The 12,259-nt window shown below is 35.5% G+C and overlaps 1 protein-coding gene across 1 annotated transcript in view; it reads right to left on the reverse strand.

The window, feature by feature from the left end:
• Positions 1 to 643: 643 nt before the first annotated feature.
• Positions 644 to 12,259, reverse strand: part of Tom20 (translocase of outer membrane 20) — a 60,552-nt gene continuing 48,936 nt past the window's right edge. The window contains exon 4 of the mRNA XM_089094338.1: positions 644 to 879. Coding sequence (XP_088950464.1) covers positions 763 to 879 — 117 coding nt within the window. The 3' untranslated portion in view covers positions 644 to 762. The remainder of the gene's footprint in view (positions 880 to 12,259) is intronic.

The raw sequence follows: 12,259 nt of genomic DNA on the forward strand, positions 1-12,259 counted from the left end.
TTTTTTTTTGAAAAACTTATATTGTGGAAAGTTTTTTTAATTAATACGCATTGAAAGACAAGTACGTGATATACAATAGAATTTGTATAAAAATGGGTAAGTAAAAGTAGCACAGATTACTGCTACCACTACTGGATAATACTATTTGTGGCTTCAAGTGGTAATTGTTAAAAAAAAAAAAGAAACGACGGGAACTAATGAAAGATGAAATACAGGTATTTCCAGAGAAAACAATTTCCCTGGAAATAGTTTCAAAGGAGCTATTTAAGAATAATATTAGGTTTAAACATTAAGGGAAGAGATGTCAAGCGCGAATTTTCCAGAACGAAGTTGTTTGATTGCATTCAGTACAAACTTCATGAAAAAAGGGTAGGGTATTTGGAAGGGCATTCATCAACACATCAGATTAGGCAGTAGTAAGACTCAAATCTCCCGAGATTTCTTGAGAAATAGCCAAAGCAAAATCTTTAAGCAAGGTATGATGAGGGCTCACTAGCGTGGCAGCAGCATGCAGCTGAACAATTAGTAATAGCAGTTCCAATACAAACAGTTTAGCGTTATGAAACTATTTGTAAGCTTGTTGAAGTGTCATCTTTTCAAATCCCCACTTCAGTTACTAATCACCAATTAAACTACATATAGACAATGTATCAAGCTCATTTATAATCGCTAGGGATCTTGGGAGGTATCAAAACCAGAAATTTAAAAAAATCATCAGAAGAATCATTGTATTGAAGACAATCAACAATAGGCCTCTTTTTCTCACTCAAGCTCTTCTTCTTGAATACCAGAAGAACCTTCTAACAAACGCTGACCAGCTATTGGTAGCCGCTGCAGCATCAGGTGGAATACAGGTGCTGGCAGACTTTGCTGTAGAACCTGAAAACAAACCATACATCGGAAAAATCATTCATGTTATAAATTCAGCGATACTACCATCAATACTAGTTTAAGATGAAAAAATAAACATAACACAGATATCCAATTATCATTTGTTTGGGCGTTGCTGCTTTTTTCCACCACTTTTAACACAATGCCTTAAGAGTACTAGTTAGGTATATAGGCTATGTACTTTTATTAAGTATCGATGCCAGTGAAAATGAAATTTAATTGTTTCAATTGGTTAAGTGGAAATCTGCACAATCTTATCCATGAAGGCTTTAGCCAGTGACTAACCAGTTTAGTAGAAAACTAGATAGGAATACATACTTTCGGTTATACAATGAGTAAAAACGCTTTCATAGCTGGAGCCCCCTTCCCCTCAAATCAAAATTATTTGAACTACCGCCTTATCGAATGAAAAGAAATCCTCTGCCTCGGTTACAAGCAGATTACAACCCAACATTTTGTTAGAAGCTCTTCCCTCTTCAAATTGCAAAAAATGCCTGAAAATTTTATACCAGTTTTTACAAGCAACAATAATCTGTTAAGGATATAATTCTTCACTGCCTGATGAGAGGGGTGAAAATAGATCGAAGCATCCAAAAGAATGATTTCTGCCGCGAAAATTGACACTTCTTTCGGAAATTTGTAATTGTATCTCCATGCAGGAATAGATTGCCTCCACGTATTTTCCCTCCACCCTGGCTTTTATGAGTTGAATCAAGGTTGTAGATAATTTTGTTTATGATAGATACAGGGATTAATAGATAAATAACATTGTTTAGTTTACTACTTATTACTACATTATACATTCTTGTAAACAGAGACAGCACCAAATAAGTAAAAGAAATACAAAATGTTTACATTGTTAAATTACAGCTGTAAACAACAATGCAGCTGTAAACAGCTGCAACAATGCAGCTGTTGGCAAAACCAACAATGCAGCTGTAAACGTTGAATCCAGAGAGAAAGACAAATGGAGGGGACAGACCGATTGATTAGGTCAATGTTTTCCCAAAATTATTTCTCATTTTGTTCCTTGCTGGATTTTGTCCTCTAGTTACGATGATTCATGGTATAGCAAAGAAATACTATCCTTGCCTTTTCCAACAAAGGAGGAAGGGGGTGGGGTTAAAACTACTTAGACACCCTTTTTGTTTACAACCGTCATTTTCAGGCAACAACCCATGATGTTCTTCTTGACTTTTTACTCCAGATATTCATAAACCTTGGAGAAATCTTACTAAATAATATTAGACATGCATTTCATTTATCAAAGTAATATTTGATGTTCGGTTGCAACACATTCTCTGTAAAAAAGAAAAATCCTCTTTTCAGTTAATTACCTTCGGTTGTTGTCGGCCGATTTACTTCAACAATGTAAGTATCTAAATTAACCTGATGACCCCCCCCCCCTTAGATTCGTCTAATGCGAAAATAGAAATATCAGCCTAGAAATCGTCTTTTTTCTATTATTTTCAATAGAATTACAGTAAATTACAAGTAATTATAGAGGAGGTTGGGGATGGTTGTAAGTTTACGCCGTAGCCTACTCTTAACAATATTGGCTTAAAGCACCACTAAGGTCAAAGTTGAGGATGGGGGGGGGAGGTCTAAAATTCAATGTTTGTGGGCTCTGAGGATTTACTCGAACAATATGTCGGTTAATTTGGTTTTTCGTTGAAAAAAAAACATAAAAAAAAGCCTAAAAAAAAAAAAAATTTTTTTGGAAAAAAATAGCAAACAACTCTACCATTGCAGGTCTTTTATTCTTTCGTAGTTATTTGTTCCACCCAGAAACACTAAAACTGAAATTGTTCAGAACTTTGTTTCCTCGTGGATGCCCTATCTCTTAAAATAATTTTCTAAGAGATTGTATCAAAAGATTAGACCAACGGCTAATAATTTGCAAATATATAATCACTGCGTAAGATAGGCTAATCAAAAATATACAAAGTTAAGCCATTTCTATCAAACAGTTCGTGGTAACGAACTGTAAGTAAGGAGCGACCCGGCTCAATAGTAAGCGAAACTCTAAAAAAACGGAGTTTTGATATACATAGATACATCAAAAGAAGAGGATTTTTATGCTGATTTTATATATATATATATATATATATATATCGCTCTTTACGCTAATTTTTTTTATTGTTTTAAAAAATGAAGTTGTGAGACAGAGTCAAACTTTAGCGTAAAGAACGAGGCGTTGAGGAGGGACAGCCCCTTTTATATACGGAATAATTTCTGTTCGTTTTAAGTTTTAATGTCGCTCCTTACTTTCAGTTAAAAAAAATTTGCTTTATTTAATTTCTGAACGTTTTGGAACTAATGCAGCTTTGATATTGGCTCACCGCACATGAATAATTAAAACAAAATTGGCATATTAATTTATTTTTTTTTTTGGCTAAATGACTTTATCAAAATTTTGATCACACTTAGGCTAACCTACGAATTAACTTACGTAATGAACTTCTATATTCGCATGTGTTTATTACGTATATTAGGGATTTCACCCCCTAGTCAATACCTCGCTCTTTACGCTAAAGTTCGAATTTTGTTCGAATCACAAACCCCTGAATCACAAAGCCGGTTAATTAGAATAGACAGCTCTTTTGAACTACTAAAAAAACTTTAGCGTAAAGAGCGAAGTATTGACTAGAAAGCGAACCCCCTCATATACGTAATAATTTTTGTTCTTTTTAAGTTTTAATGTTGCTCCTTACTTTCAGTTGAAAAAACTTGTTTTTTTTATTTAATTTCTGATCGTTTTTTAAATAATGCTGGGAAATCCGGGCCCCCTTCATAGAAATGTCCCTTCCCACAAGGAAACATCCTCCACGGAAAGATCATCCCCCGTAACCCCCTCCTCCGCCCCCTCCCCCCAGAAAAGGTCCCTCCTGAAAACGTCTGTTTACTTACCAATAACCAATGCCACATGTAAACAATGGCCACATTTCATATCTTGCAGCCCTCCCCCTGGATGTGGGAGATGTATTTATCCTCAAAGACATATTTATTAGATTTTCGACTATGCTGAAAAAAATGGCTATCTCAAAATCTTGATTGAGTGACTTCGGAAAAACAATGAGCGTAGGAGGGGGCCAAGTTGCCCTCCAATTTCTTTAGTCACTTGAAAAGGGGACTAGAACTTTTAATTTCCGTTCGAATGAGCCCTCTAACGATATTTTAGGACTACTGGATCGATACGAGTACCCCTTGAAAAAAATAAAATAAAACAAACACGCATCCGTCATCTTTCTGGCAAAAAATACAAAATTCCACATTTTTGGAGATAGGAGCTTGAAACTCCTATAATAGGGTTCTCTGAGACGCTGAATCTGATGGTGTGATTTTTATTAAGGTTCTATGACTTTTAGGGGCTGTTTCCCCCTTTTACCAAAAATAGGCAAATTTTCTCAGGCACGTAACTTTTGATAGGTAATACATTAAAACTTGAAACGAACAGAAATTATTACGTATATGAGGGGGTTCGTCCCCTCCTCAATACTTCGCTATTTAAGCTAAAGTATTTTTAATAATTTCAAAAGAGCTATTTATTCTAACTAAACGCCCTTTGTGATTCAGGGGTCCTTCTTAAAGAATTGGAACAAAATTTGAACTTTAGCCTAAAGAGCAAGGTATTGAAGAGGGGGCGAACCCCACATATTATCTACATGAGGAACTTCGCCCCCTCGTCATTATCTCGCTCTTTACGCTAAAGTTCGAATTTTGTTAAATAATAGCCGATATAAGAAATAATTTGTTATTACTAATTATAGTAATAATTTAGTAATAATTACAGTAATAATCTGTTATTTTCCGGCCAATCTTACATTTAATTTTACCTTAAGAAGCTTCATAGCTATGATTTTTATGTGATAATAAACCAAATATAATGTACGTCTTCGGCTTGTGGTTGTTATTAAATAAAAACAAGTTATTCTCAACTTCTAGTAAGAAATAAAATTAAAACTTAAAACAAGCGTAGATTACTATGCGGGCCTTTTAAAGATCTTTTCTTTCACTTTTTTCAGTGACTTCAGCGTTTTTAAATTTTTTACTTTTATTTCCATAAAGATAATTTCAATGTCGTCTGCCGTTTTGTTACTGTGCCTTACAAAATTAGTTCCGCAAATATCACTAATTTAAGTTACGTGGGAGAATCTTTCCATGCAGATAATTTCTCGTGGGAGAAGGGAATTTTCCATGGAGGGGTATCTGGATTTCCGTACATTATTTTTAAAACGATCAGTAATTAAATAAAAACAAGTTTTTTCAACTGAAAGTGAGATAAAACATTAAAACTTAACAGGAACAGAAAATATTACGTATTTTAGAGAAAATACCGCTCTTAAATGACTTACTCTTACGCTAAAATTTCTTTTTTTCCTCTTAAAAGAGGTTATATTCTAATGAAACAGCCTTTGTGATTCAGGAGTCAATCTTAAACAACTGGAACAAAAATCGAACTTAGGTTATTATAAGATTATTATTAGTTAAAAAAAAGTGCACATTTCGTGCACTTTTTTTTAATATGCACATTAAAATTAATATGCACATTTCGGTTTAACTATTCATATACTGTGAGTCAAATTCAAAACCTGCATTAATTCAAAAACGTTCAGAAATTATATAAAACCAGTTTTTTAACTGAAAGTAAGGAGCGACATTAAAACTTAAAACGAACAGAAATTATTCCGTATATGAAAGGGGCTGTTCCCTGCTAAACACCCCGTTCTTTACGTTAATGTTTTTTTATTGTTTTATAAAGCAGAGTTGTGAGAAAGAATCAAACTTTAGCGTAAAGAGCGGGGCGTTGAGACGGGAACAGCCCCTTTCATGATACGGAATAATTTCTGTTCGTTTTAAGTTTTAATGTCGCTCCTTACCTTCAGTTAAAAAAAGTTTTTTATTTTATTTAGTTACGTATTAAAATGTAGCTAAAATATATCAACCGGGGTCAAAAGTTATAAATCCAAGGCAGAACAAATAATGAAGGAGAGAAACAGGTGAAGAAGCAAGACACGCTTCACTTTGTCTGATCAGTTTCCTCCTCTGTCTCCTGTAGGCTGAAAAATATAACAAGCAGCTAAACTAACTAGGAAGAGGCAGCAAAAGTGTGGCTGAAAATAAAATGGCTTAAAAAGAAGATAATGACAATTGAGCCCCCAAGCCCAGTCTCGCCCCCTGAGAACATAACTGTTTGCGGAGCTCCTGTTGAAGTTGTAATAACTTCACTTATCTTGGTTCCGTGCTGTCTAATGACGGCTCTATAGAGGAAGAGGTGTGCAGCCGAATTTCAAAGCCTCGTCTATCGTCGAAAGGCTCAACAATCTCTGGAGAATGCCGCATATATCTAGGCGCACGAAGATGCCAATTTATAATGCATCGGTAAGCACGGTCCTCCTCTATGCAACGGAAACCTGGCCTCTTAAATCAGCGATCCTCAGCATGATAGACACCTGCCAGATGAAACAGCTCCGTCGGATTGAGGGACTCTAATTGGACAATTTTGAAAGCAACGCAAGGTTGCTAGCACTTGCCTCCCAAGGTCCATTCACAGTCTAAACAGCGCACCGTGCTCTCAGATGCTTCAGATAACTCCTGCGTATGCTAAAGACAACCCCATCTCGAATAGTCCATGATATTGACCCTGAGGCTCATGGCTGGTCTCGCCCGAGGGGTAGACCTCAGACAAGGTGGAAGGCTAGCCTCAACAAATTCCTGGAGGTGGCTAACATTGCTGTCGACGAGGCCCCACTAATAGCAGCAGACCGATCAGCCTGGAGGAGCAGAGTTGCGACGCTCTCTACGTCGCCCCCAACGCGGCAGGAGCCTTAAGTCAAGTCAAGTAAACTAACTTCAAGTTGCCTAAATAACATTGAGTGTTGCAGAAATAACCCTTCCATTTCATTTCTTCGCCATAAAATAAATGCTGTAATTCTACAACCCGCAAAATTTTTAAACAGTATATCCCAAGAAGATTTTTTTTTTCAGAAGCTAAAGACACGTACGTCGAACCTGGCTCCAAAACAAACTATTTCTTCGTCAAACTAGCTAATTCTCCTTTTTTAAACACAGCATCAATGTTACATATTTAAATGGACCATGTGTACAAGCTACTGATAGATTACTTCTCCCAAAAACATAAAACCTTACTTGATTTATTATTTCTAAAAGCATGCACACACAAGGTTATTTTGCCTTGGGGCACCTGGCTCCTCAAACAATACATGTTAGAAAACTTTGCGTGATTTTTCAGTTAAGAAGGTTGCAAGGGCGGGGAGAGGGTGTTGGATAGTCTAAGGGTTATTTATTGTCTTGCGACTATATAACTAACATAATGGCCAACACAAAAAAAAAGAAACTGGCAAAGCTTAAGCTCCAATTTATTTATCAATTAAAGCACTAATAGAGTTTATAAGGCATACGTGATACCATTCCTCTACCGCAGTCCCACTTTCAACAACGAGATGACAAACTCAACCAATCAGAAAGCAGCTTTTCAGACCCGTGGAAAAATACTCCTATTTTCTTTGAAATAGGAGGCATTTACTTCCAAAAGGAGGCATTTTGGCAAAGGAGGCAGGGAATCGTTGCACATCTTAGCTACTTCTAGACCCTAAATTCAATTTGAAAATGGTACCTCCCAGTTTACGTTCTTGAACGTCCTTTAAAAAGAATAACGAAGATACGAAAAGTTGACAGAATAACATCAGATACTCCTCTTGGAAGATGAGAATAAAACGAAGCTCTAATTCACACGCTGTGTAACCTTTGCCTCAAGGACAAGCAAAAACCATCTTTTTTGGTCCCAGTCAAGAATTATACACAACCTTTCAAAATATAATATTCACCAATCAAGCCTCATGTCTGCCCTTTACAGAAAAACCGCACAAATGAAACCCTTGACAATCAAACAGTTCGTGGTAACGAACTGTAAGTAAGGAGCGACCCGGCTCAATGGTAACCGAAACTCTAAAAAACGGGATTTTGATACCAATAGATACATCAAAAGAATCGGATTTTAATTCTAATTTCAAATATATAAGTTTCATTAAGTTTAGTCCTACCCATCAAAAGTTACGCGCCTGAGGATATTTGGCTGATTTTCGAAAAAAGAGGGAAAGACCCCCTAAAAGTTATAGAACCTTAATGAAAATCACACCATCATATTCCGCGTATCAGAGAACCGTACTGTAGAGATTTCAAGCTCCTATCTACAAAAATGTGGAATTTTGCATTTTTTGTCAGAAGAAAGATCACGGATGCGTGTTTATTTGTTTTTTTGTTTTTGTTTTTTTTCCCAGGGGTGATCGTATCGACCCAGTAATCCTAGAATATCGTAGGAGGGCTCATTGGTACGGGAATTAAAAGTTCTAGTGCCCTTTTTAAGTGACCAAAAAAAATTTAGGGCAACTAGTCCCCCTCCCACGCTTATTTTTTTACCAAAGTAACCCGATAAAAATTTTGAGATAGCCATTTTGTTCAGCATGGTCGAAAATATGATAAAAATGTCTTTTAGGATGACTTGATCCCCCAAAGTCCCCAGGGGGAGGGCTGAAAGTTATGAACTTTACTCAATGTTAACATATAGTATTGGTTATTGGGAAGTATACAGACTTTTTCAGAGGAGATTTTTTCTGGTAGGTGGGGGAAGGAGTGGGTCGGTGGCTATATGGAAGGATCGTTCCATTAAGGAAGGTTTCCTGGGGGAAGGGGCCTGGCTCTGAAGGGGGCGCCGGATTTCCCAGTATTATTAAAGAGAAAGATCAGGAATTAAATAAAAAAAAAAACAAGTTTTTCAAGTGGTAAACTGGTTGTGAGTAAGAGGTCATTTTTAAAGAACTGGAAAAAAAATTCGAACGAAAGTTTAAAGAGAAGGGTATTGACTAGGGGGCGAACCCCCTAATATACGTGTTAAAAATTTATGAATATAGAAGTTCGTTACGTAAGTTAATTCTAAGTTACGTATATTTATTACTAATAAAAACGTTCGTAAATAAAATTAAACAAGTTTCGAGAAAGCCATTTAACCAAATATAATATGCAAATTTTGTTTTAATTATTCATGTACGGTGAGCCAATATCAAAACCTGCATTAATTCAAGAACGTTCAAAAATTAATAAAAAAAAGAAGTTTTTTTAAATTGAAAGTAAGGAACAACGTTAAAACTTAAAACTAACAGAAATTATTCCGTATATGAAAGGGGCTGTCCCCTCTTCAACGCCTCGCTCTTTACGCTAAAGTTTGATTCTTTCTCACAACTCTGCTTTATAAAACAATAAAAAAACTTTAGCGTAAAGAGCGAGGCGTTGAGGAGGGGACAGCCCCCTTCATATACGGAATAATTTCTGTTCGTTTTAAGTTTTAACGTCGTTCCTTACTTTCAGTTAAAAAAACTTGTTTTTTTTATTTAATTTTTCTCTTAATAAACCGTATTCGGTACCAATGAAAAATAATAGTAATGAAACGAAAGTGTTGCGCTTGCAACCCAATGAAACAACAATTAAATAAAAAAGATTAAGTTAACAGTTTATATTTTATTCCACCAATCATGTGGAGGGAGAAATGCCCAGGATACTTCGGTATTTGCTAATATGTTCGAGCAGAAAAATAAACTCAAGCACATCTTAACATGGAAGTACTCAAATGTGCTTCTAAAAAAAGGTATTTACTGGCCATTTCTTTTTGGCATTAATCCACTGGTTTGGGCAAGATGGAAAAATCTTATTATATTTTGAAAATGAAAAAATAAATAAATAAGTCCTCCTAGGTACTATACTATCTTACAAAAAGAAAATAGCTGTGATTTTGCCCATCAGAACCATAAACAAAAATAATAATAACAATCTTGCTCAAGCAAGTAGTATCGGAAAAGATAAAAGATAAACTTTATAAGGATAAAGTTGTATCTGACAAGATATTTATCATTTAACTGAATCCACATTTGTAGAATTTGCTTTGTTTTGTTAATTTTTACTTTAAAGTTTAACATGGTTTAAAGTTTAACAGTTATTATTCCTGACTCAGTGTCAAATTTAATTCATTTACATTTGAAAGATTATTTTTAAACACTTTTTTCAATTTTTGATCACTAGGAGCTCTAGTTTGCTCTTTACTAGGTTGCAGCTATTACTGGATGATAATTTACTTCATTAGCGGGGTACCCATAGCAGACGATGGACATCTCCCAAGCAATAATTATAAAATATGAACAATCTCAAAGTCTAATTTTAAAGCTCATTGATGGTGCATGACGGTTCTCATTGACGGTGCGCACGAAATGAGGATGCGGTCTTCATAACCATTGCTTTACAAAAGAGAAACAGACAGCTAGACAAAGTATACAGTCCATAGTCAAGCATATAGACAGATTTGTTTTAAAAAAGAGTCTGGATGACATGGTATCTGGGCATATTTCAGCGACAAGATTCTACTGTATTTTAATTTAAAACATTTCTTGTATATTTTTTTTAATAGAAAGTAAGATAGATATTCTTGAATTTCATAGATTGAAGGATTCTCATAGCAAATGTCTTTACAATAAAAGCCAGGAAAATCCAAGGATATGAATCCTGTTTTTTTTTCTCACCATATTAAAATGTAAAAAAAAAAAATAGTAATAGTAAAAAAAAAATATGCAAGCTACAACCAGAAAATAATTTCTCCTTGTGTTAATTTCGGAATCTTGCTTCCCTCTTTTTCTTTTGAAAAAAGCCCAAGTTACTTTTTTTAATCAGCAATTTTTTAGCCCAGGACCACCGAAAACGCGTTTAAAGATCCAAGAATTCCAATTTTTTTTGTATGTGAGAGTCCATCAGACTGATTTGATAAGGAGGGATCAGTCCCCTTCCTCTACAGATATAGGCAGGAAGAGAGAAAATGCATAGAAGATATAACAAAAAGAAAGTTGAGAAACAGGAGAAAAAGAACAAATTGAACAGCAAGAGAAGATGTGATCTAAACAGCTGTCAGAAACCGAATACGCTACAGGAAAATATAGGACAATATTATGAGCCTGGGGGGGGGGGGCAGGAGGAAGCAAAAAATCCCAAAAAGAAAATGTGTTCTTTATCGCTATGCCAGCTCTGTAGCCTATTACATTGGTGTTGGCTGATTGGCCATATGTAGTCTTTTTTTTTTGATTGGTTATATGTAGTCTTAAAGTCCATGGTTATGAGCTGGTAAGGAGTAACTCAGCCCAATAATAACTAAAACTCTAAAAAAACGAATTTTGATAGCAAAGGAAAAAAAAACTTTTTATGCTGATTCCAGTTACATAAAATTCATTAAGCGTGCGTAGCTGTGTTGGCCTCAATCAGCTTGGTGCTGCGGTGAGTTGTTAGTAGTAGTAGTAGTACTCTTATTTTTTCACTTCAAAATTCTATTCTGAGAAGCAGTCTAAAGGCTTTCCTCTACTGACAATGGCATCCAGAGAACAAAAAAAGAATCCACACCTTGTGGCTTAAAGAATTTCTCAATTAGAAGGAATTATATGACTGACGTATCGTATGACTAAAATTATATGAGCTTCCACCTTGTTAAGTATTTCCCATATAATTCGCCAAGTTGTTGCTTTTCCTATATCAAACAGTTTTGTGGTAACGAACTGTAAGTAAGGAGCGATGCAGCTCGATAGTAACCGAAGCTGTAAGAAACAGCGTCTTGATAACATTAGATACATCAAAAGAATCAAGTTTCAAAGTTTTTTCAGAACTTGTAAAAGTTATAAAATTTATTGGTATCCATTTAAAGTGACGATCCGGGGAAAAGTTTTCCGATTTTTGAAAAAGGGAGAAACACCGCCAAAACATCATGCGATCTTAATGAAAATCACTCCATCAGATTGAGCATACCAGAGAACCCTTCTGTACATGTTTAAACTTCATATGTACAAAAATGTGCAATTTTGCATTTTTTCTCTCTTTTTTACAAGAAGAAAGATGCATGTTTATTAGATTTTTTCTCCCTGGGGAGATCATATCATATCAGTGATCTGAAAAGATCGGGAGAGGGATAATTTGATCTGAAACTAAAAGTTCTAGTGCCCTATATAAGTGACCAAAAATATTGGAGGGCATCTAACCCCCCTCCCACACTCATTTTCACCGAAGTCACCCGATCAAAATTTTGCGATAGCCATTCTGTTCAGCATAGTCAAAAAATATAATAACTATGTCTTTGAGAATGACTTAATCCCCCACAGTCCCAGAGGGAAGTGCTGTAAGTTATGAACTTTACTCATTGTTTAGATATAGCATTGGTTATTGGGAAGTATACAGACGTTTGCAGGAGGATTTTCATGGTGGGGGGGGGGTAGGAGGGTTACGTGGGAGAATTTTTCCAAGGAGAGGGAGCTGGATTTTCCAGAAT

The sequence above is a fragment of the Artemia sp. Qi Xiang Cuo genome, chromosome 1, assembly GCF_049724085.1.
Source record: "Artemia sp. Qi Xiang Cuo chromosome 1, ASM4972408v1, whole genome shotgun sequence".
In the NCBI taxonomy this organism is placed as follows: Eukaryota; Metazoa; Arthropoda; class Branchiopoda; order Anostraca; family Artemiidae; genus Artemia; species Artemia sp. Qi Xiang Cuo.